The sequence below is a fragment of the Hippoglossus hippoglossus genome, chromosome 13 (genome assembly GCF_009819705.1).
Source record: "Hippoglossus hippoglossus isolate fHipHip1 chromosome 13, fHipHip1.pri, whole genome shotgun sequence".
Classification (NCBI taxonomy): domain Eukaryota; kingdom Metazoa; phylum Chordata; class Actinopteri; order Pleuronectiformes; family Pleuronectidae; genus Hippoglossus; species Hippoglossus hippoglossus.
Window position 1 is genome coordinate 13,216,386 of NC_047163.1, and position 24,151 is coordinate 13,240,536.

The following is a 24,151-nucleotide window of genomic DNA, read 5'->3' on the forward strand; positions in this document are numbered from 1 at the left end:
AGAGACCACTTTAATCTTGATTTCTAAACAAAGTGCAGTGCTGAAGGCTCAGACTGTGATGGAAAACTGGGGGTCATCAGACATGATGATGGAAAATTGATTGTTGGCACAGGAAACTGATTATGTTCCACTTGCTTATTATGAGTTGTTTTGATGGCTGATATTTTCTGGGTTTTAAAATGACTAAACCAACCATCAAACGAACAGAGAGGGGTGAAAACATAACCTCCTTGCAAGGGGGAGGTAAGAAATACAACCTTTCTGCTAATGGTCCTTGATGTTTATTCCCTGAATCTCTTATATTTATGAATACCGCTGTATAAGGTCTTGTTGTTGCAACCACAGGTGCAGGGGGCCATCTGCTACCACAGGGAGGTAAGCTGATTCTTGGCCCACAGACTTGAATTGTTCTGAATACTGACTCAAATCTTTTCAGCACTTTAACAGACCTGCATGCATGAAAAACAGAGTTTTGGCAAACACATGTACATTTTTTATCGTGTACCTGCAAACCTCATGACATGAAGGCCAGTGCTGTGTGTGTGTGTGCGTCGTGTGCGCGTGTGTGCTCGCCTCATGATTTGCTCTAATTTAGGCTGATTAAGCATGAACTCAGGAGGGTCCAATCATGGCTGGACTGCTCTATGGCAAAGAGCCTACTCTTAAGTATTGGTTGGCAATGACAAAACCTCAGTCCCTAGAATCAGTCTGTATTTTCATGACACTCAAAAAAAAAGAACCAAGCTGTTTCACAGAAAGAGCACAGATAAAACAAACCATTCTCTTGCCAAACTTTTCCTCACCAAATCTCCCAGGCCACATACTCAAGGCAGTGCGCAATGTCTGTCCGGCAAACTATGGGGAATCTAAGATTAAAAAATGAAATAAAAAAACTTAAACAAATAAATGGATGTTTTATTCTGCTGCCAACTCTCTTACAAAGTAAGGCTGACGGCTCATTTCCTCCACGAGGGGATAGCCAAAGAAATGAGGCATTGAATTGAGGCAAGGCAAATGCCATGCTTGCTGGCCGCCTCTCCTGATTTGATTATACATCAGCCATGTTCTGTTTGATCACGCCCGTGATGGACAGACTAGGGGGCCAGATTAGCTGCTTTCAATACAATGGTCAGTCTGAGGATGTGGCTCCTTGCTGAGGAGGTGAAGTCTGTTACAAGCAGGCACACCTGCTCATTACTGCTTTTTAGTATCACAGGCCCTCTCATGGTCGTGGGATGTACTACTAGAGAATACTCGTGCAGGTTTATAGAGCTGTACATGCAGCGGTGCCTCAGAGTTCCAGAGGATCATAAAGACGTGACTCACACAACACACTGATTTCCCTCCTGACCTCTGGTAGGAGATGCATTACCCTCGGATTCATACCACCTGACAAGCATTCTTGACTTATTCTTGTTCTAGTATAGTATATTATTTATTGTTATTTATTATTACTGTATTTATCTTATTTACTGTTGTCTGTCTATATTTCTTCCTTCTTTATTTATTAGGGTTAGAGTAGAGCTTTGACTTATTATATGAACAATGTGACATCTCTCATCTTGAATCATTATAAAAATGAGTCTAAGATAAATGTGAAATTGTATATTTTTGTTTTATCTTCATGTCTATACACTTTGTGTTTAAACAGGGACAGGAGGAACAGTGCTCGGGGCAGGAAGAGTTCCTAAGCACAGGAACTGGAGCTGCGTTGCCCGCTGGAGGCAAGTAGCACACACACATCATGCTGCTTATTTAAATTTAAATTTGTACTGTTTGTTCATAATGACAAGTTAAACGCGTTAGCTACAGCTTGTGTTACGTTCAAACTGTGATTTGTGCTTCCTAAGTTCAACATTTCAAGCCTAAATTGGCTCCTCAGGTACCGTGGAATTAATTTCTCTTACCAGAGCCAGTTCTTTACCTAATATAATAAAGTAGCAATTTTAAAGAGAGCTGTCACCAGTGGCCTAAGGAGGCAGAAATCACAGTTACAGTTGTTTGGACTCAGCACCTGGAGAAGAAAGATGTGTGTGTATTTTTAACATTGTATATTTGTCAAACTCCCTCAATGAGCCAACTAACTTTTATTTCATTTGTTTTTTCTTCCAGTACCTGTTATTCCTCAGACAGGCCTTCCAGGAGGGGGAGCCGGTGGTGCGGCAGGAAAGAAAGCTTCCAAAGTGCCAGGTTTTGTAGACTCAACAATAAACACATAAAACTGGAGGCAGACAGGATTTGATTCACAGGGAAGCGGAGCCTCATCCAATTCATTTTCTGTTGAATGTGGAAGGTGTTCAGGGGAACTAGAAAAAATGAAACGATATTTATTTGCAAAATAACGATGTTTTATCTCAAACCTTACTCAGTAAAGTGCCTTGAGATAATGTGTTGTGATTCAGAGCTATTCCAATCTCGGAGCCCATTGGCTATCATCTGATGACGAATTGGCCACTGGAAGCAACGGCCAATATTCTGTGGCTTCCTGTGTAGACGGTCGATATCCAGGCCAAGACACTTTTTGAAGTCTGACTAGTTGTAGGCGTTTTAGGTCCAGACAACATTTTGGCTTGTCTCTATTAACAGCTATCTGCATCTGAATACAGATACATTTATAAACTGATGGCTAATGTATTTCAGTTGATATATTCCACCTTTTTTGATCTCCTTACAGAAACTATAAACAGAAACCAAGAGGCCTCTGGTCTCAAAATCTTTACAGATCATACAGAATCTGTTAATATGGATTAACTCTATACAAATCAGAATCAAATTGAATACAATTTTATGTTTTACAAAATCTCTTTCTTCATTTTTGGATGTTTTCCCTTTTGGTATGAGACTTTTAGCCTTTTGTTTAAATTGGCTTCGTCTATATTATTATACCTTAATATTCAAACACACATATTGCAGCTAAAATAAACTTTACTGCAATTTCAATATTTCAGACTTAATCCATCATACTTTACAGAGCAAGGAGAAGTAGAACAAGATGAACAAATAAAAAATGTAAATGTGTGTATATCATTAGAAATAAGCCCATTACATTTAAATGTAACTACTGCCATTTTTCCAGCAGAACTAAAACTGGATGCAATATAAGCACCAATAAATAACTCGTAGTACTCATTTGTAGAGGTGAAGCCAAGCACAGCACCACCTCAGCAGGGGCCATAAATAGTTGAATCAACGAAGAAAGATCACACACAATGAAAACGTCAGCTAGTAGCCATGTTCTACGGATGCCTGCAGCAACTGTCTGGCTTTGCTGCTTCCTGTCTGGCTTAACTATGTGGAAGTGGTGTTTTGTGATTATGATTCATAGGTGTATAATTTCCTCATTGTTGGTGTCATAATCGCCTCAAACAAACCGATCGTGCATGCCAGATCCTTCTCATGTATTTGAATGTAGATGCAGAAACTGTCTTCTCTCATTGGCTGTGACAGGTGTGGGTGTGCCTGGACATTACCAAGGATGGACTGGTGCCAGGAAAAGTTTGTCTCTTTTATTGATTAACCTCAGGCAGCATTTGGCAAGTGTTTCACTATGTGAATGGTCATTACTTTTACACATTAGTGCTGTACAGAGATTTAATGTGGCTGTTTCCTGGTCTCCTTTAGGGTTTGGTGGACGTGGAGTTCTTCCTGGTGTGCCAATGGGAACTGACCTGAATCAAAAATCAAGTAATATGTAGTTTTTTCCAGATGTACACATACAAGTTTTGCATATTGCAGCTGAATACCCCCTCGATTCACCCTCCTCTTCCAAACATTTTCTTGTGCAGTTGCAGGTGGAGGACAGGGAGGAGCTCAGGACCAGGTATTGTTATTCATGATTACTATTTGTTTTTTTGTCTGTATAACTGGTATCAGCTGATCAAGATTTAAATGTCCTGACACAGGAAGCCGTGGGTATGGTGGACAGATGCAACCAGGGTGTTTCACGGGATACCCGCTCAAGTCACCCAAAGTGCAAGGTACGAACTGAATCTAGACAGTAACTGTTACTCGGACATTACGTCCTTGTGTTCCTATGGGATGATATGTCCACACTATTTGAAATTTGATTTAGCAGTTTTTTTCCTCTTCAGCTCACAGACAGGCGTACTCACCCTATGGCCTGATAACCAATTGGCACCGCCCTACGGTTATATGATCATTGAAATGATGATTCCACCTAAAATTAATTTCTAACAGATATTTTCTCTAGAATCTTTAACCCAGATGTGACATTTATTTAGAGTAATGATGATAAGGCTCCAGTAATACTCAAGCAAAGGCCATTAATAGACTTTGCTGTGTGCAAAGTGGATGACTTGATCTGTAACATGATGAATACATGAGATTTTATGTACCAAAGAATTCATGCAGTCTTTCATGTTTACAAACACACTGAAAAGCATAAGGCTGCTGCCCAAATGAACTACTTGCTTTAATCTTAACTTTTACTGGGATTTACTACTGTCTTAATGGTATAATGTCGTTGTGTGAAACATTTTTCATACATTGTCATAGCAATACGGTCTAGTCAAGTTATCGTACCATGTTGCAGATAATTAATGTTAGTCATGTTAGTAAATACCGTTGCTTCATTTTTTTCTCCTCAGGTGGCCATGGAGCAAAACCTGGAGGAGGAACAATTTCCCTTTGGTACAAAATTCTTGTATAAATCTTGACAAAGATTTGTTACAACTGTGGCATGAGGTTAAAATCCCGAGGATACTAAATTGTCTCTATTACCATGTTTCAGGTTATGGAGGCTTCGGTAACGGTGGAGCTGGACTGCCAGGAGGAACAGCTGGTTCCAATCCTGGATATCCGGTTGGAACTGGTGCGTGTTTGTACAAATTAACTGATATGAAGTAGAGAGGTAGAAAAGACTAAACATTTTTTTTAACATTCTGCAGGAGTGGGAACCAGGGGCATCTCACTTGCTCAGGCCAAGCTGCCAAATTATTGGTATATTATCACATTCATCAAAAGACACTGATTCCTATTATTTTTGGTACAGGTTGTGTAACACCAGTGCTGAATCGATCTGACCAACATCTGTGCTCTCTGCTTCAGGTTTGGGTGGTGGTGTAGGAGGTGTTGGCAATGGAGGTGTTGGGGTTGGTGGTGTTGGCGGTACTGGTGGACTCTATCCAGGGCTGGTGCCAGGGAGGTATAATAACTTGCAAAAATGCAGAATAAAAAACAATCTAGCAATTCTAAAATGTCGTCACATACCAGAAACTGGTACTTAAGTACTTTTGTGGGAAATAAGAGGCAGATTTTGCCTGTTAGTCTCAGACATACATTGTCTGGGACTAAGTAGAGAGGTAGAAAAGACTAAACATGCATTTTTTTATATTCTGCAGGAGTGGGACCATGGGGCATCTCACCTGCTCAGGCCAAAGCTGCCAAATATGGTAAATGATCACATTAATCACCAAGACACGGATTTCCCATTGTTTTTTTTTTCCTATTAACATGGTGCAGGTTGTGTAACACCGTGCTGAATCGATCTGACCAACATCTGTGCTCTCTGCTTCAGGTTTGGGTGGTGGTGTAAGAGGTGTTGGCAATGGAGGTGTTGGCACTGGAGGAGTTGGAGTGGTGGTGTTGGCGGTACTGGTGGACCTCTATCCAGGGCTGGTGCCAGGATGTATAATAACTTGCAAAATGAAAGTAAAAAACATCTAGGGCAATTTAAAAATTTCGTCACATACCAGAAAAACTGGTATGTAATTACTTTTGTGGGAAAATAAAGAGGCAGATTTGCCTGTTAGTCTCAGACATACATTGTCTGGGACTAAGTAGAGAGGTAGAAAAGACAAACATGCATGTTTTTATAATTCTGCAGGGAGTGGGACCATGGGGCATCTCACCTGCTCAGGCCAAGCTTGCAAATATGGTAAATGATCACATTAATCACCAAGACACGGATTTCCCATTGTTTTTTTTTTCCTATTAACATGTGCAGGTGTGTAACACCAGTGCTGAATCGATCTGACCAACATCTGTGCTCTCTGCTTCAGGTTTGGGTGGTGGTGTAGGAGGTGTTGGCAATGGAGGTGTTGGCACTGGAGGAGTTGGAGTTGGTGGAGTTGGTGGAGTTGGTGGTGTTGGCGGTACTGGTGGACTCTATCCAGGGCTGGTGCCAGGAGGTATAATAACTTGCAAAAATGAAAAGTAAAAACATCTAGGGCAATTTAAAAATGTCGTCACATACCAGAAAACTGGTATGTAATTACTTTTGTGGGAAATAAAGAGGCAGATTTGCTTGTTAGTCTCAGACATACATTGTCTGGGACTAAGTAGAGAGGTAGAAAAGACTAAACATGCATTTTTTTATATTCTGCAGGAGTGGGACCATGGGGCATCTCACCTGCTCAGGCCAAAGCTGCCAAATATGGTAAATTATCACATTCATTTGTGTAACACCAGTGCTGAATCGATCTGACCGACATCTGTGCTCTCTGTTTTAGGTTTGGGTGGTGGTGTAGGAGGTGTTGGCACTGGAGGTGTTGGCACTGGAGGAGTTGGGGTTGGTGGTGTTGGCGGTACTGGTGGACTCTATCCAGGGCTGGTGCCAGGAGGTATAATAACTTTCAAAAATGAAAAAAACTATACATATGGTTGGCAGATTTGCTTGTTAGTTCCTGTCATCGAAATATGTCCCTCTGAATCAAAGACATTATTTGTAAAGTCACACTTACATTGAGTCAAATGTCCTTTTAATAGCTATTGTCTGTGGTTTTTCAATGTATTTTACTTGTAAAAATGTGATCATATGATTCTTTTTCTTTTAATGTTTTACAGCAGGATATGGGGCTGCGGCCAAGGCTGCTAAATATGGTGAGAACTTTCATGTTTTGCATATGATGGAATTTTATATATACATACCTTATGTTTTTTACAATCTATCTATTCATACTAATACACTTGACCTGTTTCTTCTACTGGTGTTCCCTGGACAGGAGTGGTACCAGGGGCAGTACCTGGACATCTTCTTAAGTACGAAATTCATACTCAGTGCATTGTAAGTATTAGCTATAATTATGTTTTGTCTCTCCTTTCCAGGGATAGGACAATTAGGAACAGGAGGACAATTAGGAACAGGAGGACAATTAGGAACAGGAGGACAATTAGGAACGGGAGGACAATTTGGAACTGGAGAACAATTTGGAACTGGAGGACAATTCGGAACGGGAGGACAATTCGGAACGGGAGGACAACTCGGAACTGGAGGACAATTAGGAACAGGGGGATACTCTTCTGCTGCCAAAGCTGCTAAATATGGTATGGGTAAAATCTGAAATCTTTACTTAGGTGGCTCTTGAGATCCTGATCTCACTGACCTTTTTAATTATAAATAATGCAATTGTTTGTTCTGGACAATAAAACATTTTAATGCATTTGCTACACCATGCATATCTGCTAAATCAAATGTCCTGTATTGTGAGAAAATCTGAAACCAAAAGAGATAAACTTTGATTTTATCTTTTTTTTAGTTCAGATTTTCTTCAATTATTAATCTGTGGGAATAACATTTTCTCAGTCTTTATTTATGGGGAAAGTTAGACCAGATCACACATCACTTTTTACCAAATTAGATTGATCTTGTTTTCAACATGAGCAGGAGCACTGGGAGGAGCCGGACGACTGGGAGGTGGAGGAGGACTGGGTGGAGCAGGAGGACTGGGAGGTGGAGGATACCCTGCTGCAGCAGCTGCTGCTGCTAAAGCTGCTAAATATGGTAAGAATACATGACAATAAGCTATTTTGCCCAACTCAAATGTACGTTGTAGCAACTTAATATTAAAAGACGAAATGGCTGTATTATACCATACTACCACCAGCTTTAGATAAGAATAAATGTGTCTCCACATTACAAGGGGCACTGGGAGGCGCAGGAGGACTGGGAGGCGCAGGAGGACTAGGAGGAGCAGGAGGACTGGGAGGAGCAGGAGGACTGGGAGGTGGAGGATACCCTGCTGCAGCAGCTGCTGCTGCTAAAGCTGCTAAATATGGTAATAATACATGACAATTACCTTTTTTTGCCCGAGTCAAATGATCTTGAATTTGAAGTTATCGTGACAAAATGACTGTATTACCCCTATGATTATACCATTCTACACCAGCTTTAGATTAGAATAAATTTGTCTTCATATTTCAGGGGGCACTGGGAGGCGCAGGTGGACTGGGTGGAACAGGACAAGGAGGCCCGGGAGGACTTGGAGGAGCAGGACTTGGAGGTGCAGGAGGATACTCTGCCGCTGCCAAAGCTGCTAAATATGGTAATACACAAAAATTACCACATTTGGGGCATTTTAGCTATGATCAAATGTATGTCGTACAAATAACTGTATTACACCATACCACCAGCTTTACAAAAGAGTACATTTGTCTCCGCATTACAAGGAGCACTGGGAGGAGCAGGAGGACTGGGAGGAACAGGTCTAGGAGCAGGAGGGCTGGGAGGTGGAGGATACCCTGCTGCTGCAGCTGCTGCTGCTAAAGCTGCTAAATATGGTAACAACAATTCAAACTCTGGAAAAGACAACTGAATTAGAAATTGCACAAAAAAAATACTTTTTACTCATTTTTACATGAAAGGTGTAGGTAGTGGTGTTGCTGGAGGTGCAGGAGGAGTTCCTGGATTCCCACTTTTACCAGGATATGGATGTAAGCATATCCCACAGACGTAATCATTTACATGAATAATGAAAACAATGTTTTATTACTTTTAAGATAACTTTTTAATCTCACCCCTTTTTACCATGTTGTGCTGCAGCTTTAGCAGCTGGTGCCAAACCTCCAAAATATGGTGAGACTGATTTATAATTTCACATAGTATCTTGATTAACATTAGATAAAATATAACCAGCTTTACAGTATTTTTCATCTACAGGACACAATTTAGAATAATATAAAATGTATGTTATATTCACATGTAATGTAATTTGTAATCTTTCATTTTTAATGGTTTAAGTTCGATCTTTATTCAACAGGAGTGGCAGGAGGAGGACAAGCAGGAGGTAGACTTCCAGGAGGAGCAGGACAGATACTACCTGGTTTTGGCGGTTACGGTGGTGAGCGGTTGAATTGATGTATCAGTGCAGATGAGAAGGTTTTGTTCACTGCATGTGTATCTGCTGTTTCCTTTGTGATTAGTTAGTATGATCTAATAAATAATGCTGTTTCCTCAAAGGTTATGGTGCTGGTGCTGGAGTCAAACCCCCGAAGTACGGTAAGAAGTTTTCTTTAAGTAGCTTTTGAGATTATTTTTGATATCATTGTTTTTTGACAAATTTTAACAATCATCTGAATCTGTCTTCCTATTGATCTGAAAATGTTTAACAGCATTTGCTAGACTTTGTGTGTGTAGTATTTAATATAGGTTCATTCAATAGGCCAAGAGCTCAGAGCAGGATTAGGACTGGGGGGCAAAAGCTGCTAAATATGGCAGCAGAAATAACCCTAACAAAACAGAAAAATACTTATCCATGCTTAAGCGATATTTTCTCATGTATTCTGATATGATCCATACATTTCAATAATTAATGTAACCCCTCTCCCTTTTTTAAACAGGAGTTTCAGGAGGAGCAGGGGCAGGGTTAGGAGCTGGAGGATTTGTTGGGACAGGAGGAGCAGGAGGAGTAATACCCGGAGCAGGTGGCCAATACTCTGCTGCTGCAAAAGCAGCTAAATACGGTGAGTGAATTGAACACACTCGCATGCTACACATTCACACACATTTCCTAGTGAATAAACAGATTCTGCAACAGTCTGGATCTGGAATCTCATTCTTTGGGTCATTAACCAAAACTCCCGACCAAAGCTGAGAGAATGCAGATTTGGTCAATTGAAAGCTTAGCCCTCATGTCAGGCTCTGTTTTTACTACAACAGTCTGGTATAGTGTTCAAATCACTAGCACCAGCTGCTGTTAATCTAGATGTTATCGTCACTACATACTTTTCCCACTACAGAGGTAATGTACCACATGTCTAATGCCAGTTGCTCTTCAGTATCTTGGGGCCACCAAACCGCCCAACTGATCCTTACATCCAGCAGACCATGTGTGGCCCTGACAACGGCAGCCAAATGTTGTGCCTTTGTGCTGAGCCTGAAGAAGTCTGTGAAAAGGGAGCAGTCAGATGCATTAGAGCTATTATTCAAAGCATTTTACTAAACACGAACATTTACAAAATCAAGTTGTTATTGTAATATAGAGCACAACAGTGGCTGACGTCATGTGTGCCTGTTTCAGGAGGCATCACTGGAGTAGGACTCGCTTTGCCAGGAGCTACTCCAGATACAGCTGTCAGGGGTGTTCCAGATGGTTCTGCTTTTGTGTCACCTGGTGGGACGGGTTTTCCTCTAAAACCAGGTAAAAAAAACAATTTTTACATTATTTGATCATTATTTGGATGTAGCTTTTTATGAGTTTTGTATTGTGACTGATCTTTTCATTGCTTTTGCAGAAAGGGATGTATATCCTGGTGGAACTGCTGGACCAGGTACAGTTTGTGTGTATTATGTTTTTGCAATAGTTATATAGTAGGCTTTACAGTACACCACAGTGCTACATTTCCTTTTATATTTGGCAATGGTACTCAACATAGGGGCGACCGCAGGAGTACTGTGGCATCATTTATCCCCTCTACATTATTTTTTGCCATTTCCTGCCCACAAAACTCACATGATTGTATGGCGAGCGCTGCCAGCTATTGACCAGCTCTAGCTTACAGCCTCCCAGCTGTGGCAGTATTAGGGTCAACCCTACAGCTTCTGCCTCTTCTGGTTTCTCTCACTCTGCCGCTGTTTATAATACAGTGAATGAACCTGGAACTGTTGTCTTTTGACAGAGCTCACGGCTATTAATGCAACTGGCAAGGCCCCAGAGGTCCAGCAGCCCAGTAAGACTTGCTGTTTGCATGTATTGTACTCCTTTTTCTCCTGCTTCCCTTTGGCACTGTAAAGACAGACACTACTCAACTACATCTTTCAGCATTACATGATTTAATAAGTGAACGTGTTTTTTTTTTGCTCTTTGCCAGACAAAACAATTTTAACACACGACAGCTGAGCATCAGACTCGTTGTTTAAACAGTTCTTCACAAAGTGCTGAAAGAGGAGTTGATTTAGTGTCTGGTCTCTGCATCTCCCTCATTATTAGATCACAGGTTCTCTTCCTCTCAGCAGGATTTGTCTTGTGCACTTCTTTCCTTTTCACTAACAGCTCACTGTTCTTTACTTCCCATCACATCATAGCTGTATTGTTTGGATATTGGTAAATCCATTTCACTGAGACTTTTAGAAGAAGTCTTACCACATTTGAACGCTCTTAAGTGTTGTTTAAATGTTTCTTTTAACAATTAAGTTTTACAGTTAGGGATTTTTGAATGTCATAAACCCACTGACATGAAAGTCATATGATAATAATGAGGTTTTAGCTATCTTTTATATAATTACATGTTGTAAATGAACTGTGATCTCAGTTTTTTTTTTTATCTTTGCTTTCTTGACACGGTATTACTATCATCATCTTAATTTCACTGGAATATGTCTATTACTTTGAAATGAATATGACTTTTCTTCTGTCCCTGTTTGTTATTCCCATACCTTCCATTTCCAGCATGTAAAATGTATTGAATCAAGTAGCTACTATATATATACTTTAGTTTGGAAAAGCTAGTGTATAGTAGTATATTATACATGTATTTTATATTAATGTTGATGTTGCCAAACCAAACAGACAAATACTTTAAATTCCAAAGTTTGACTAATGTTGTTTTTCTTTTTCTTTTCTTTTTTGCACTGCCTACTCTTGTGGTGGACATGTGAATATTTAAAACAGGCGGTGGGTTCATATTACTTATATGTATTTGCAGTTACTTAATTTAATTTTGTCTTATGTCTCAATCTGTTATAATGATCTTTTATTCCTTGTTTATTACAGTTTCTGGTGGAATTTTTCAGCCTAATGGTGAGTTGCACATAGATATTAAACTATGACTGTTCATATATTCTCTGTAGGTGATAGCTGAATTTATTTCTATTTTTTATTTCACAGCTGGCACAAGCGTTGGTAAATATGTGAACAAAGATCCTTCAACAATCTTTACATTTGTGCAGCTTTTCTTCAAACATGAGATGTGTGACAAAATTTGAAGAGCCATTTTTTTTTTATACAGGTGGAACAGGTGTTGGAGCACCCCCTGCTGGTGAGAGCAATGATCTTTTTATTTTGTGTACAAATTGTGCGATTGACTTATATTTCATGTAAATTGATGTAACATCTGCCTGTGTTTTCAGGTGGTACACAAGGCCAAGGTCAGCCCGGTGAGTGTAAACAGCCCCTGCTTGTATCTGTGGTCATTTTATTTGGTCATTTTCAGAACTGTTCAGTACTGCTCTTTACAGCTTTATACCTTTTAAAGTTGCAGTGTGTAGAATTGAGTGACATAAAGTGGTGAAGTGTCATGTTGCAGCTGAATCCCCCTCACTTCAACCTCCCCTTCCAAACATGAAAGAGAACCTGTGGTAACCTTCAGTTTTCATAACCCCCCCCCTCTCACTTTCTACGTTGAAAGTGTGATGTTTTTTCCCTGAGACTTTTGTCTTTGTCATTGACACTTATGATTTATCCTTTTGGCCACATGGTGGCGGCAAAGAAAAAAACAACAACTCTGTCTCTTCTACAGTCTGACCATGATAACTCTAAATATGACTGTTTCAGGTTTTCCTGTTGGCACTGGTGTCAAAGCCCCCAAACCGTTTTTACCAGGTGAATATGACTAATACCTGTCTTTCAAAGACAACAACATGTTACACATTTCCACAAAAACAATATTAAATCATTTGTATATATAGGTGCCTGTGTGTAAATTTGTAACTTCAGAATCCAAACATCCTTATGAAGCAGACTTTTTATGATCCTATTCAGTCTCATAGATCCCTCTCAGGCTGTATATTTATCTTACTGTGCACATTCTGTCTAGACAGTTAATGACTCGACTGGAATCAATAAAAGCAGCAGTTAAGAAATAAGGAAAAGCTGCATCAGGCCTTTGTTTAACCAATTATCCCTTCAATAGACTGAAGAGTCATCGGTTCTGTGCATCAGTGGGTTTACAGTTTTAGGACATCTCTGCTTCACTGCACATTTGACCTGTGATGGACATGAGACCAAGTCCAAGATGTTTTTGTTGCATTTAATTTTATCAAATTTATTCTGTCAGATAGCAAGATAAATCCTGAAAAGAAAAAGTTTTGATGAACACAGGAGCATCAATAGTGTCACCCAATTGAGATCAATAACACACACAGTAACTTGTAAAGAAGTCTTTGAAGTTACTCTAACAATAACCCCTTTGATAAAGAGGATAAAAACAGCATAAACAAATGAATTGTAATGATGAATCTTCTATTTAATCTGAATTCACACCTTCAGTCTTCTAACACTCTCCTCCTTAGGTGCTGGAGGTGGATATCCCTATGGTGGAACATATGGAGGCAAGTTCCCCATCTTTTATATTTAACATCATTATAAATGCATTACATTCCAGTGAGTATTGCTATGATCCTTTATGTGCTTAGTTCCTTATGGTGCAGGAACCGGCACTGGACCTGGTCCTGGAGCAGGAACTGGAGTTGGAACCGGAACACTGTCCGGAGTGAAGCCTCTGAAACCTCCAGGTGTGTGTCTGTGTGTGCAGACACATTTCTACTTTAAAACCAACCTCCCATCCAACATTTATCAAGAACGTAATTTCAAACAGTTTTTAGGGTTGTTTTTACATCATACATTGTTGTGTTCAACTTTTTGTAGCTGTGGGAGGAGCTGGAGGCGGAGTTGGAATCCCACTGGCAGCAGGAACTTATCCAGGTGAGACGGCACCTACATTTCATTTCATAGGTAAAATTACAGCTTTTATGAACCTAAAGAACACAAGAGATACTGTAGGTGTCGGTAAACAAGAAAACATGAAGAATCAAAAGCACAAATTAAAAGAAATTCCCATTTCAAAATGTAACACAACTTTTTCTCAACAATAAGATTTTTTTATTATTACCATTTCTTCCATCAACCCGTCCCAAACACAAACTATAGTGGCTGAGATAACGTAACGGACAATAATGCCACTTTTCCTCTGTCACCGTGATTCAGGGGGATACAGTCCATATCATCATGGTTATGGACAGGGTATGTATGAAAGGAGAGGAAGCCCCCCCAACAACAATAAAATCGTTCTGCCCGTTGCTCAGAGTGGCAGTTGGTCAGGAGATGCCATTGCACTGTTTCCTGTGCAGGAAATTGTCCGACGTGCTGATAAGTTTCTGTGTGGGGCGTAGTGTCAGGAATGAGAAGCCAGCCTGAGACTTTGATGCAGGAAATCAACTGGTTTACAATCCTGTACAGTACAGACTTACTGTAGTTAAACAGTTTTGGGGTGTCTCTATCACCTCAACTAACCCAGTGCTGTGTCTCTTTTAGCAGGTGGGTTGACGTATCCCTCAGGAGTTGGACTGGGAGGTGCTGGTGGTGGAGTTAAAGCACCCAAACCAGGTAATGTAATAGGCCTATTATAGAGCACATGGAAGCAGAGTGTGCACAATATGTTTCATCACTAAACAGTACAACAAGGTATTAAGTCATTTTTATTATTTTGTTATTATCAATAATAATAATAATATATTATTATTATTATTATTATTAATATAAATATATATTTTTTACTATTTGTATTTATATGCTTGTCATAGACCACAATTCTAATATCAGGAGATGTTAATCATAACAGTAGGATTGTTTTTACACTGGATCAAATGTTTGCAGTATGCTCTTAAATCATTGTTTGTACAATTACAGCCAACACTGTCACTGCTGTTTGCCAAGGTAGTGAGGTAACTCATTGCTTCATAGTGGAAAGTGTTGATTATAGTAGCATCCTAAATTAACTAAAATAAATTCAGGGAAGAAATTCTAATTATTTCATTGAGTGAGATTGTTTACCATATAACTATTCCTCACGAGGAAAATGTTTTTTATTAGGGAGTTAGTTTAACAAAGGCAGTATAAAATCTGCCACAGTAGTTATGACGCCAGAATGTCATAAAATCCAGCTCCAGTAAAATGTCAGTGATCTCTGAAGTGTTAATGCACCAACAGGAGTTTGTAAATGGAGCAAACAGCAACACAACATTTCCCAGTGGAGACTGATTACTGTTAGTGATTTTGTGTACAACATCAAAGTGTAACCGTGTAAAGATAACACAAACCCCCTGAGAGTCCTGCACTGAAATAACACAACTCTGCCAGGCTGTGACTTCAGCTGAGCCTCTAGCTACATGCCACTTTTTGAAAAACATAAGTCGAGTTTACTACACACTACAGGAATAGACACATTCTTATTATTGGTTTATTGTATTTTCTTTTGAACAGGCTATGGGAATCTTGGAGTTGGTGGTGCTGGATATCAGCCAGCAGGTGAGGACCGCTGCATACTTGTTATAAATTTCTAATTCTTTTTGATAGAAAAAATAAACAATATTCTGCTAATATAACACACATATCACTTCTGCCACTGGGCCTGCCTGTGCTCCTCCTCTTCCTCTGTGCATCAGTGAGAGATGAGTGTAATCACAGGGCAGCAGCCACATGTCTCAGTCCCACAGATACTGTACCAGCTCGTCATATAAACTCACGGCCCTAATCCTCCTCCCATTGGCCACAGACGTCCATCTGTGTGAAACGCTGCTGCAGATGGTTTAATCATTTTCATTTTCCCCTCACAGTTTTTGCATCAGAAACTGTGATGATAAAAATTGGGTCAAAGTGATAAAGGCTCTGTATTTATGATAATGTATCCCAACAAATCACCAGGATATTTATTCACAGTGCAGATACAGGACTTGATTAGACCTGAGGAGGTTGATGGCAACTGGAATTATTATTAGTGGGTTTACTGAGTCTATTCTGTTTTTCATTTTTAGCTCCTGGTTATGGAGGTGGTTACCCACAGCAGTACTACCAAGGTACGACTACTAATGCCTCCCCTGCATGTGTATTAATGCTAATGAAAATTTTGTCAAGTGAATTTGATTTATTTGTAGCCCCAATATCACAACCTGTACTACCAACAACGCACTCTGTCCGTAGACCCTCGAACCAGAGGAGGAAAAAAGGTTTTACAAAATGGAAGATGCCTCAGGCAAAGCAATAGATGCATTTTACAGATTAAAGCACCATGGCAGTTTGGACAGAAACAGAAATCTGGTCGACTTTTCTCTGCTGATGAGTCATAAACTATGTTTACATGGTAACAAATATTCTGACTATTGACCTTATTCTGAATGAGACATGATTTTGATTTAGATTTTTACATGAGTTGCTAATAGAATATACTATTCTTATTCCCATTTAAATGTTACAGAGCAAAGTCAGATTATGATTCACATCAAAAATACGTCCTTTTACTTGTTCCCACTTGAACCTCAGGCATGTGATGTCAAGCGATGGTAATTGTTGTATTTCGATGCTGCAAAATGCTTTGAAATCTCCCAATAGGAATAGGATATAAATGTATCTGCGTAATGTGATGAAGGTCTGAATACTCCACATTTCCTAATTCTATTATTGCTCACTCTGAGTCCGACCACATTCAGGTTAATCAGAAAATGCTGCTTACATGGAAGTGTCTTATTCAGACTATTGTCTTAAACTGGTTAGTATCAGAATATTGTTGTCAATGTAAACGTTTCTAGTGACAGACACATATATTTATTTTGTATATTTGTCCTGTAGTAAACGGTATTCTGTGTAGTGACCTTAAAGGAGCATCAGCTCTGCAATAAATCAGTGGAAAGGTTCCAACAGATGAGAGAATAGAGTCGTTTATCATAGGGAGGTGTAGGAGGAGGATTTGTGGGTGAGGCTATCTGTGTGGGGGGGTTGGCTTAATCGGGAAATAGGGCTGTTTCTTCCCAAAAATATACAGTTTATTTTAGTTGATCATTTACAGCACATTCTTCAGTAGTTTATCCTTATTTTTTCTACTGGATGCCAATCATCAGCCGCCATAAGCTCGCAGATTCAAACCTGCCTCCACCGAATCTTAAGATTTAGATCACAGACGATTCTTTAACTTTTCATCCTTGTTTCTGGATCAGGAGGAGGATTAATGTCCAATTGCCAGCAGCCAGGTAACACAGCTGGAGGGAAGAGCGAACAGGCAGACTAACACGTCGCTTCCCCCATTAGAGCTGAGAGCATAAAGAGAGGGAGAGGAGAACAGGAAGTTTCTCCTTACTCCTTATTTTAATCCTCAGTGATATCCAGTAAAGCATGAGGAACAATTTACTATTCATGAAAAATGTCTCTTTGTGGTTCAGTAGCCCTGAAAGATTCAACGACTCTCACTCTCCTTCCCTTTATACACGACTCGTTCACTTAAACACAGAGCTGCTTCTGCACAGTCTTTTTCTAATCTCCTGCGCATTTATTCGAATTTTAGAAGTTGACGTACGCTAGAAAGATTATAACCACATTCAATCTCAGGTTAAATTTGAAAAGTCCTGAATTTTTGTGATGATATTAATACATTTGAAAACCAATTAACATAAAATCCTGAGCACAATGCTTCATGCTCTTATTTCTTTAAGCAAAAGATAATCAGGGGCTTTTCAATTTTAACTCAAAATATTTTTACAACTTTTTTAAACACATGGGAGGTTTATTTTGAAATGAGGGAATTCATTTGTGTTTGAATGACAGTCATCTGTATTTTTCATCGCTGTGCACCTAATTACAGTGATGCTAAAATGATATTGATGTTTAAATCGATTTTTCTACCATTTTCAAAAGGCAAAATGATGCTGTACGTTCTTGTGTCAGAGGTCACTTTATTCAAATTAATTCAAATATGACTCAAATTTGGTTAAAATAATGAGACCTCTGTATCAGACACCAGATCTAAGTACCTTCCATGTGATCTCCTGATAACACTTAAATATTTTCTTCATCATGACGAAAAGAAACACATCCACCACTGTGACAGATTTCATCTCAGCTCAGGTGTAATGACACCAACTCATCTCCCATTTGTCTTTACGGCTGTTTAGGTGGATACGTACCAGCCCAACTGACTCCTCAACAAGGTACCTAACACCCACCTCCTCACATTTCCCCAAACACCCACAAAACACCACGTTCTCAAGCGATAATAAAGTGTTGCAGTAATGAAAACATTCACTGCTCCTCAGCTCACTTTGCCTCATAAATTCTGCTGTTTGGCAGAGGACGGCAACATGTCAGATTATTTGGACGAAGGCTGGAGTGTGGGTTGGTACGGTGTGTGCTTGTCAGTGCTGATAGCGCAGAACAACCAGGAAGCTGAATGATAATCTGCATTTTCCTGAACATTTGAGATTATTCCTGGTGTGAATACATTTTCTTCATCATGACCAAAAGAAACACATCAACCACTGTGACAGATTTCATCTCAGCTCAGGTGTAATGACTCCAACTCATCTCCCATTTGTCTTTCCGGCTATTTAGGTGGATACGTACCAGCCCAACTGACTCCTCAACAAGGTACCTCACACCCACCTCCTCACATTTCCCCACACACCCACAAAACACCACGTTCTCAAGCAATAATAAAGTGTTGCAGTAATGACATCATTCACTGCTCCTCAGCTCACTTTGCCTCATAAATTCTGCTGTTTGGCAGAGGACAGCAACATGTCAGATTATTTGGACGAAGGCTGGAGTGTGGGTTGGTACGGTGTGTGCTTGTCAGTGCTGATGGCGCAGAACAACCAGGAAACTGAATGATAATCTGCATTTTCTTGAACATTTGAGATTATTCCTGGTGTGAATACATTTTCTTCATCATGACCAAAAGAAACACATCAACCACTGTGACAGATTTCATCTCCTCTAGTGTAATGACTCCAACTCATCTCTCATTTGTCTTTGTCTTTACGGCTATTTAGGTGGATACGTACCAGCCCAACTGACTCCTCAACAAGGTACCTCACACCCACCTCCTCACATTTCCCCAAACACCCACAAAACACCACGTTCTCAAGCGATAATAAAGCGCTACAGTAATGAAAACATTCACTGCTCCTCAGCTCACTTTGCCTCATAAATTCTGCTGTTTGGCAGAGGACGGCAACATGTCCGATTATTTGGACGAAGGCTGGAGTGTGGGTTGGTACGGTGTGTGCTTGTCAGTGCAGATGGCGCAGAACAACCAGGAAGCTGAATTAGTGATAATCTGCATTTTCCTGAACATTTGAGATTATTGCTGGTGTGAATTAATTTTCTTCATCATGACCAAAAGAAACACATCAACCACTGTGACAGATTTCATCTCAGCTCAGGTGTAATGACTCCAACTCATCTCCCATTTGTCTTTCCGGCTATTTAGGTGGATACGTACCAGCCCCACTGACTCCTCAACAAGGTACCTCACACCCACCTCCTCACATTTCCCCACACACCCACAAAACACCACGTTCTTAAGCGATAATAAAGTGCTGCAGTAATGAAAACATTCACTGCTCCTCAGCTCACTTTGCCTCATAAATTCTGCTGTTTGGCAGAGGACGGGAACATGTCAGATTATTTGGATGAAGGCTGGAGTGTGGGTTGGTACGGTGTGTGCTTGTCAGTGCAGATGGTGCAGAACAACCAGGAAGCTGAATGATAATCTGCATTTTCCTGAACATCTGAGATTATGGCTGGTGGGATTATTTCAAGGAAAGCTTGTCTGGTGTCTCAGAGCTACGTGTCTCTGTTTTTTACTCTTATAGTGTCTGAGTTACTGATGGACTCTCATTGTGATGGTAAATGTAAAGAAAGAAGATATAATATTACAAAATCAGGACTCAGTTTAAAGAGGAATGTCATTGTTACGTAAATTGTCGTACAATGTGGTGGAGCGGAGCCTTAAAACAGTTCAGTCAGCCAATACAATTTATATTCTGGTTTGTTACTGTTAAGAAAACTTGAAGCTTGACAATTTAATCATTTTATAATCTCTCAGATTTAGGCCACTTGTGTTTATGCAACTGCGATTATTTTGTCATTCACTCAAATCTGTATCCACTTGAATTTATTGGTTTTCAAATGAGCTTTATTGTGTCAAGTTTTATCCATCATGACAAACTGTACTTCAAAATTTGTGACTGTTCTTGAGCGCAGGAAGTAAACTGAAGTAAATTCACTTATCTTCATCCTTTGTCTGTTGATCAGAGAGAAAAACGTAAGAACGTAACGAAAGAAAAAGACAGAGCTTCCTCCATCATGCAACTTTTTACATTTAAAAAAATGGGGAGTATATGTGGATAAGATAATGTTTCTAAATTGAATAATCCATTGGACTTTTGTCGTAAAAATCATAAAACTATTTTAATTAGCCACAGAAAAAGGTATACTGAGGTAAGTTTATTTAACATAAATGATGAGATTTCTATTTTGAAAGGATAAAGCAAACAGAGTGAAAATTGTTTTTTTGATCACATCGAAATCAGAATCGAAAATATGAATTAGAAGCAAAAGCAAATATCCAGAATATAACACAATATATATTCATATTATCATAGGTGGATGTTCTCTTCCATGTCTCTGATACATCCACACACACATTTAGGGCAGTATTTTGTTCACCAGTCTTTTTAACATTAATGTGCATATCTGATATTATTTTAATGTCATAATGAATCAAGATGCATATATTCTTATGATAAACACTATTATTTGCTGTGCTAAGATGTTTTGGGATAAAATACAATTTAACTCACACACTCGCATTGTGTGAGTTGTTCTGAACTCGCTGCCCTCGTCAATCGATCCATCTGTAATTTAATTCACAGCACCTGTGTTTAGTCAGTGGTCGGGGAAATCAGTTGTGGTCAAACACCACACGAGCTCTGGTCATAAACTTCACTCAGTCATGCAGGAGACGACTCATAAAACATTTACAAACCAAAGAAACCTTTCTGGTTAAAGTAAAAAGCTTATATTATGTTTCTTTGCAGCCAAAGCAGCAAAGTACGGTCCACTGCAGAGATTCTTTGGTGGAGCAGGAGGAGGAGCAGCAGGAGGAGGCGTCTACAGAGGTAAGAGACAGCTTTCATATTTATATTTGTTGTTATAAGTGTGACAGTGCCACAGGATTAGTGCTAACACACAGTGTCAACTATAAAGTTGGACGACATGACTGCTCCCAAAAATATAGCCAAATTCTCTTGTTTGCCCCCTGGTGGCTGGCTGCATTATATACCCTGTCTACTCCATGTTAGTGAATAGGACATGGGCCAAATTAATAACTCAAAGTATACGTTGTCAAATGAATTTTTCTCAAAGATGTTTTTGTCATTTTAGATAGTTCCTATCACTGATATATGTTCAGATGTTCATGTTTCAGGTAAGTTTGGTTTGTAGTTTTTAGATGCTGAAAAAAGAGGTGAAACGTCATGATTGACAGCTGAAACTGATTTACTGTTGGTTAAGTGTGTTTTGGGCGGGACCTCACTACCACAACTCCATCCCCCAATTACTACTACACAGACTGTGGCTCCAAATTATGTCTTCTGCACAAGATGGCAGCGTTCGTATCCAGGATATTTTGGTTTCATTTCTGGATAGTGGGAGGCAGTGGAGACATGTCGTCCATATTTATTAACAAACTATGGTGGGAACTAGTTTATGCTGTGAAAGACTAAAGCATAAACGTGTTGCTCTTCGCTGCAGGTGGAGTCGCAGGATGCCAGGGCAAATACTGCGGGAGGAGGAAGTAGAGGATCTCTTGAGATCCAGTGTGACCTCAAGAAAACTATGGTGCTACTGCATGATTGAGAATGTACATTTTATATACCAACAAACCCCAATTAGACAATGTGTAAAGATGTTTGTTTCACTGACCTGACATCAGTGTCTGTTTTTATACAAACCCACCGACCCACAGTCTTGTACACGTTCTAATGTGACGTATTGATAGTATTGTTCGTGCCTTTTATCATTAATGTGGTCACGTTATTCAGCTTTAACTTCCTGTACTCCACCAACCTATGTAGAATACAGAGTGTTTTGTGTCACCTTGTGTTGTTGTGTGTGTGTGTTGTTGTGTGTGTGTGTGTGTGTCTGTGTGTCTGTTTAGTGTTGTTTTGGCATATGATTGTACTGTTGCGCGAAAGACTGTCTGAACCATCGCCTGTTGTTGTGACCTACCAACGATTTCCCTCTAGGCTTTTCTAAAGCAAGGTGATCTGTCCTCAGTGGGCACAGATCTCCTCTCTGACATATCACAGGGGCTGGGTTGGTCTGGGGCTCGTCCAAAAAAATGAAATCTGGCCAATCCCAGCGTCGTCTCTGGCTCCCCGTCTTTCCTTTGCTGCTATTTTTAGGCCTGCTGGGTAAAGAGCAGCGGGAATCGGGGCTCCGGCCAACCCATCTGCTCACAGTAACTTTGCTGAGTCTTGTTGCTATGCAGTTCAGTTTTCTCAGCATTTTTAATGTTGCCAAAACTTGTGATGTATGAAGAGCAGCTGCTGCTCTGAGGAAAGGTGCTGAAGACAATGACAAATGTTTAGTTAATTACAGGATGTTTAAAATAACAACAGAAAGCAAAGTGTTGCCTTTTAGTTCCAAGAAGAATAAAACCATTCAGATGCTACTCTGTCATTTCTATTATGTGTATGAATGTATGAATGCTTCACATGTTTAGTCTCATCGCAGCACTTATCTACATTTACCTAACTTTGTCATTACATGATTACCCAAGATTATTTGCACCATGTTTTGACTCATAGCTATATTGTTATCAGGAATATGTGAACAAGAACAAACCCTTTGCTTTTTGCATTTACTGTTAAGAACTGTAAGACTTGGTTTGACAGGAGCGCCCACAGTGTGTGTTAACGTGAGGCACGGGCTCCTTGTTCTTCATTTACTTGAGCTGCTTTTAAAAAGGCTTTACTGACCAAAGGTTCATGAGCGCTGTTTGCCAAGTGACCCATCTTTTTTTTGTGTGTAATTGTGTACTGTATTTTGTACTAATTTGATGTTAGCTGGCTTCAGTAGCTCCGCTCGGTGCTGTGTGAGAACTGTCTTTGAGCCTCGCTGGGTCAGACCTTGTCTTATGTGCCGTGGGATACTCTTCATCTTTATTTAAAAACTGTTTTTTTATAAGGAGGAACAGTATGGTTTTTGCACTTTTTTTTATATTTCCATGACACATGTGACTTCCTGGCATTTTATTTGCTTCATTAAACAACAAAATAAAATGTGTTTAAAGATCTTGTGTCTTCCTGAGCTTTTTTCTTTTCTCTGTCTCGGTGCATGAGAGAGTTTGTCCTGAGACTTGATCAAAACCACCTGGCCTGTAGCTTCCTGGTGGATCAGTGAGCTGTGAGCTACACACCACACACTAATAATATCCTGGGCTCTATTCCTGCCCACCTGGGTACTTTGATATACGTCAGCTCGGCCAAATATTTCCTGTCTGTCCCGCTGAGCAAAGTGCCCATTTGAATAATCTTGTGTTGAAAACCAAGCCCAGATTAAGATTAGACTTTTGGCCTCAGTGTGGTGACGATAAACTCTGCTCGTGTTGTGCCAGCTGGAAATAATGAACTCACGCTGCTGTTCTCTGGAGATCTCCTGGGAGAACCACTGTTCCGTGATCCACATCCTGTAAAACGCAGCTCACACTGTTGTTCCAACAGCAGAAGCTATAGTCAAGTAATGTCCCACTTCAGAAACACTATGGAGCTGCAGGATGATAAAACTAAACTACAAACCTATTTTAGATCTATTAAAGGAACATTAACACTTCTCTCTACACTTGCTCCCTGTTAAAAGTCATATTGATTGTAAAACTCTTAAACCCTTCAATGCCCTTGCAACCAGTTACCTCTCAGATTCACTGACCTAGTACGTGTCCTCTGACTGCTGAGGTCTGTGGATGGAGCCCAGCTGGCTGCTCCCAGGTTTCACCTTGTAACAACGGGTGACTGAGCTTTATGCTGTCAGAGCCCCCATGTTATGAAACTCACTTCCCATTTGACATTACAAAGACCAGTCTTAAGTTTCTCCTTAATCCCTCTTAAAACATTTCTTTATATGTTGTCACCCCTGTCTGTGAGATG

The 24,151-nt window shown here is 39.9% G+C and overlaps 1 protein-coding gene across 1 annotated transcript in view; it reads left to right on the top strand.

Annotated features, from left to right (window-relative positions):
* The window catches only part of elna (elastin a), a 49,624-nt gene extending 26,324 nt beyond the window's left edge, over nucleotides 1-23,300 (top strand). The window contains exons 5-42 of the mRNA XM_034604960.1: nucleotides 5,086-5,161; nucleotides 5,356-5,411; nucleotides 5,537-5,584; nucleotides 6,039-6,149; nucleotides 6,344-6,397; nucleotides 6,471-6,581; nucleotides 6,805-6,840; nucleotides 7,066-7,284; nucleotides 7,625-7,741; nucleotides 8,163-8,282; nucleotides 8,407-8,517; nucleotides 8,602-8,670; nucleotides 8,780-8,812; nucleotides 8,997-9,077; nucleotides 9,197-9,235; nucleotides 9,577-9,699; nucleotides 10,257-10,376; nucleotides 10,471-10,506; nucleotides 10,855-10,905; nucleotides 11,847-11,849; nucleotides 11,949-11,975; nucleotides 12,063-12,077; nucleotides 12,184-12,213; nucleotides 12,305-12,331; nucleotides 12,729-12,776; nucleotides 13,466-13,504; nucleotides 13,589-13,687; nucleotides 13,821-13,877; nucleotides 14,160-14,195; nucleotides 14,487-14,558; nucleotides 15,435-15,482; nucleotides 15,983-16,027; nucleotides 18,113-18,148; nucleotides 18,549-18,584; nucleotides 18,989-19,024; nucleotides 19,429-19,464; nucleotides 21,041-21,121; nucleotides 21,756-23,300. Of these exons, the coding sequence (XP_034460851.1) occupies nucleotides 5,086-5,161; nucleotides 5,356-5,411; nucleotides 5,537-5,584; nucleotides 6,039-6,149; nucleotides 6,344-6,397; nucleotides 6,471-6,581; nucleotides 6,805-6,840; nucleotides 7,066-7,284; nucleotides 7,625-7,741; nucleotides 8,163-8,282; nucleotides 8,407-8,517; nucleotides 8,602-8,670; nucleotides 8,780-8,812; nucleotides 8,997-9,077; nucleotides 9,197-9,235; nucleotides 9,577-9,699; nucleotides 10,257-10,376; nucleotides 10,471-10,506; nucleotides 10,855-10,905; nucleotides 11,847-11,849; nucleotides 11,949-11,975; nucleotides 12,063-12,077; nucleotides 12,184-12,213; nucleotides 12,305-12,331; nucleotides 12,729-12,776; nucleotides 13,466-13,504; nucleotides 13,589-13,687; nucleotides 13,821-13,877; nucleotides 14,160-14,195; nucleotides 14,487-14,558; nucleotides 15,435-15,482; nucleotides 15,983-16,027; nucleotides 18,113-18,148; nucleotides 18,549-18,584; nucleotides 18,989-19,024; nucleotides 19,429-19,464; nucleotides 21,041-21,121; nucleotides 21,756-21,802 (2,429 nt within the window). The 3' untranslated portion in view covers nucleotides 21,803-23,300. The remainder of the gene's footprint in view (nucleotides 1-5,085; nucleotides 5,162-5,355; nucleotides 5,412-5,536; nucleotides 5,585-6,038; nucleotides 6,150-6,343; nucleotides 6,398-6,470; nucleotides 6,582-6,804; nucleotides 6,841-7,065; nucleotides 7,285-7,624; nucleotides 7,742-8,162; nucleotides 8,283-8,406; nucleotides 8,518-8,601; nucleotides 8,671-8,779; nucleotides 8,813-8,996; nucleotides 9,078-9,196; nucleotides 9,236-9,576; nucleotides 9,700-10,256; nucleotides 10,377-10,470; nucleotides 10,507-10,854; nucleotides 10,906-11,846; nucleotides 11,850-11,948; nucleotides 11,976-12,062; nucleotides 12,078-12,183; nucleotides 12,214-12,304; nucleotides 12,332-12,728; nucleotides 12,777-13,465; nucleotides 13,505-13,588; nucleotides 13,688-13,820; nucleotides 13,878-14,159; nucleotides 14,196-14,486; nucleotides 14,559-15,434; nucleotides 15,483-15,982; nucleotides 16,028-18,112; nucleotides 18,149-18,548; nucleotides 18,585-18,988; nucleotides 19,025-19,428; nucleotides 19,465-21,040; nucleotides 21,122-21,755) is intronic.
* The last annotated feature ends 851 nt before the right edge of the window (nucleotides 23,301-24,151 follow it).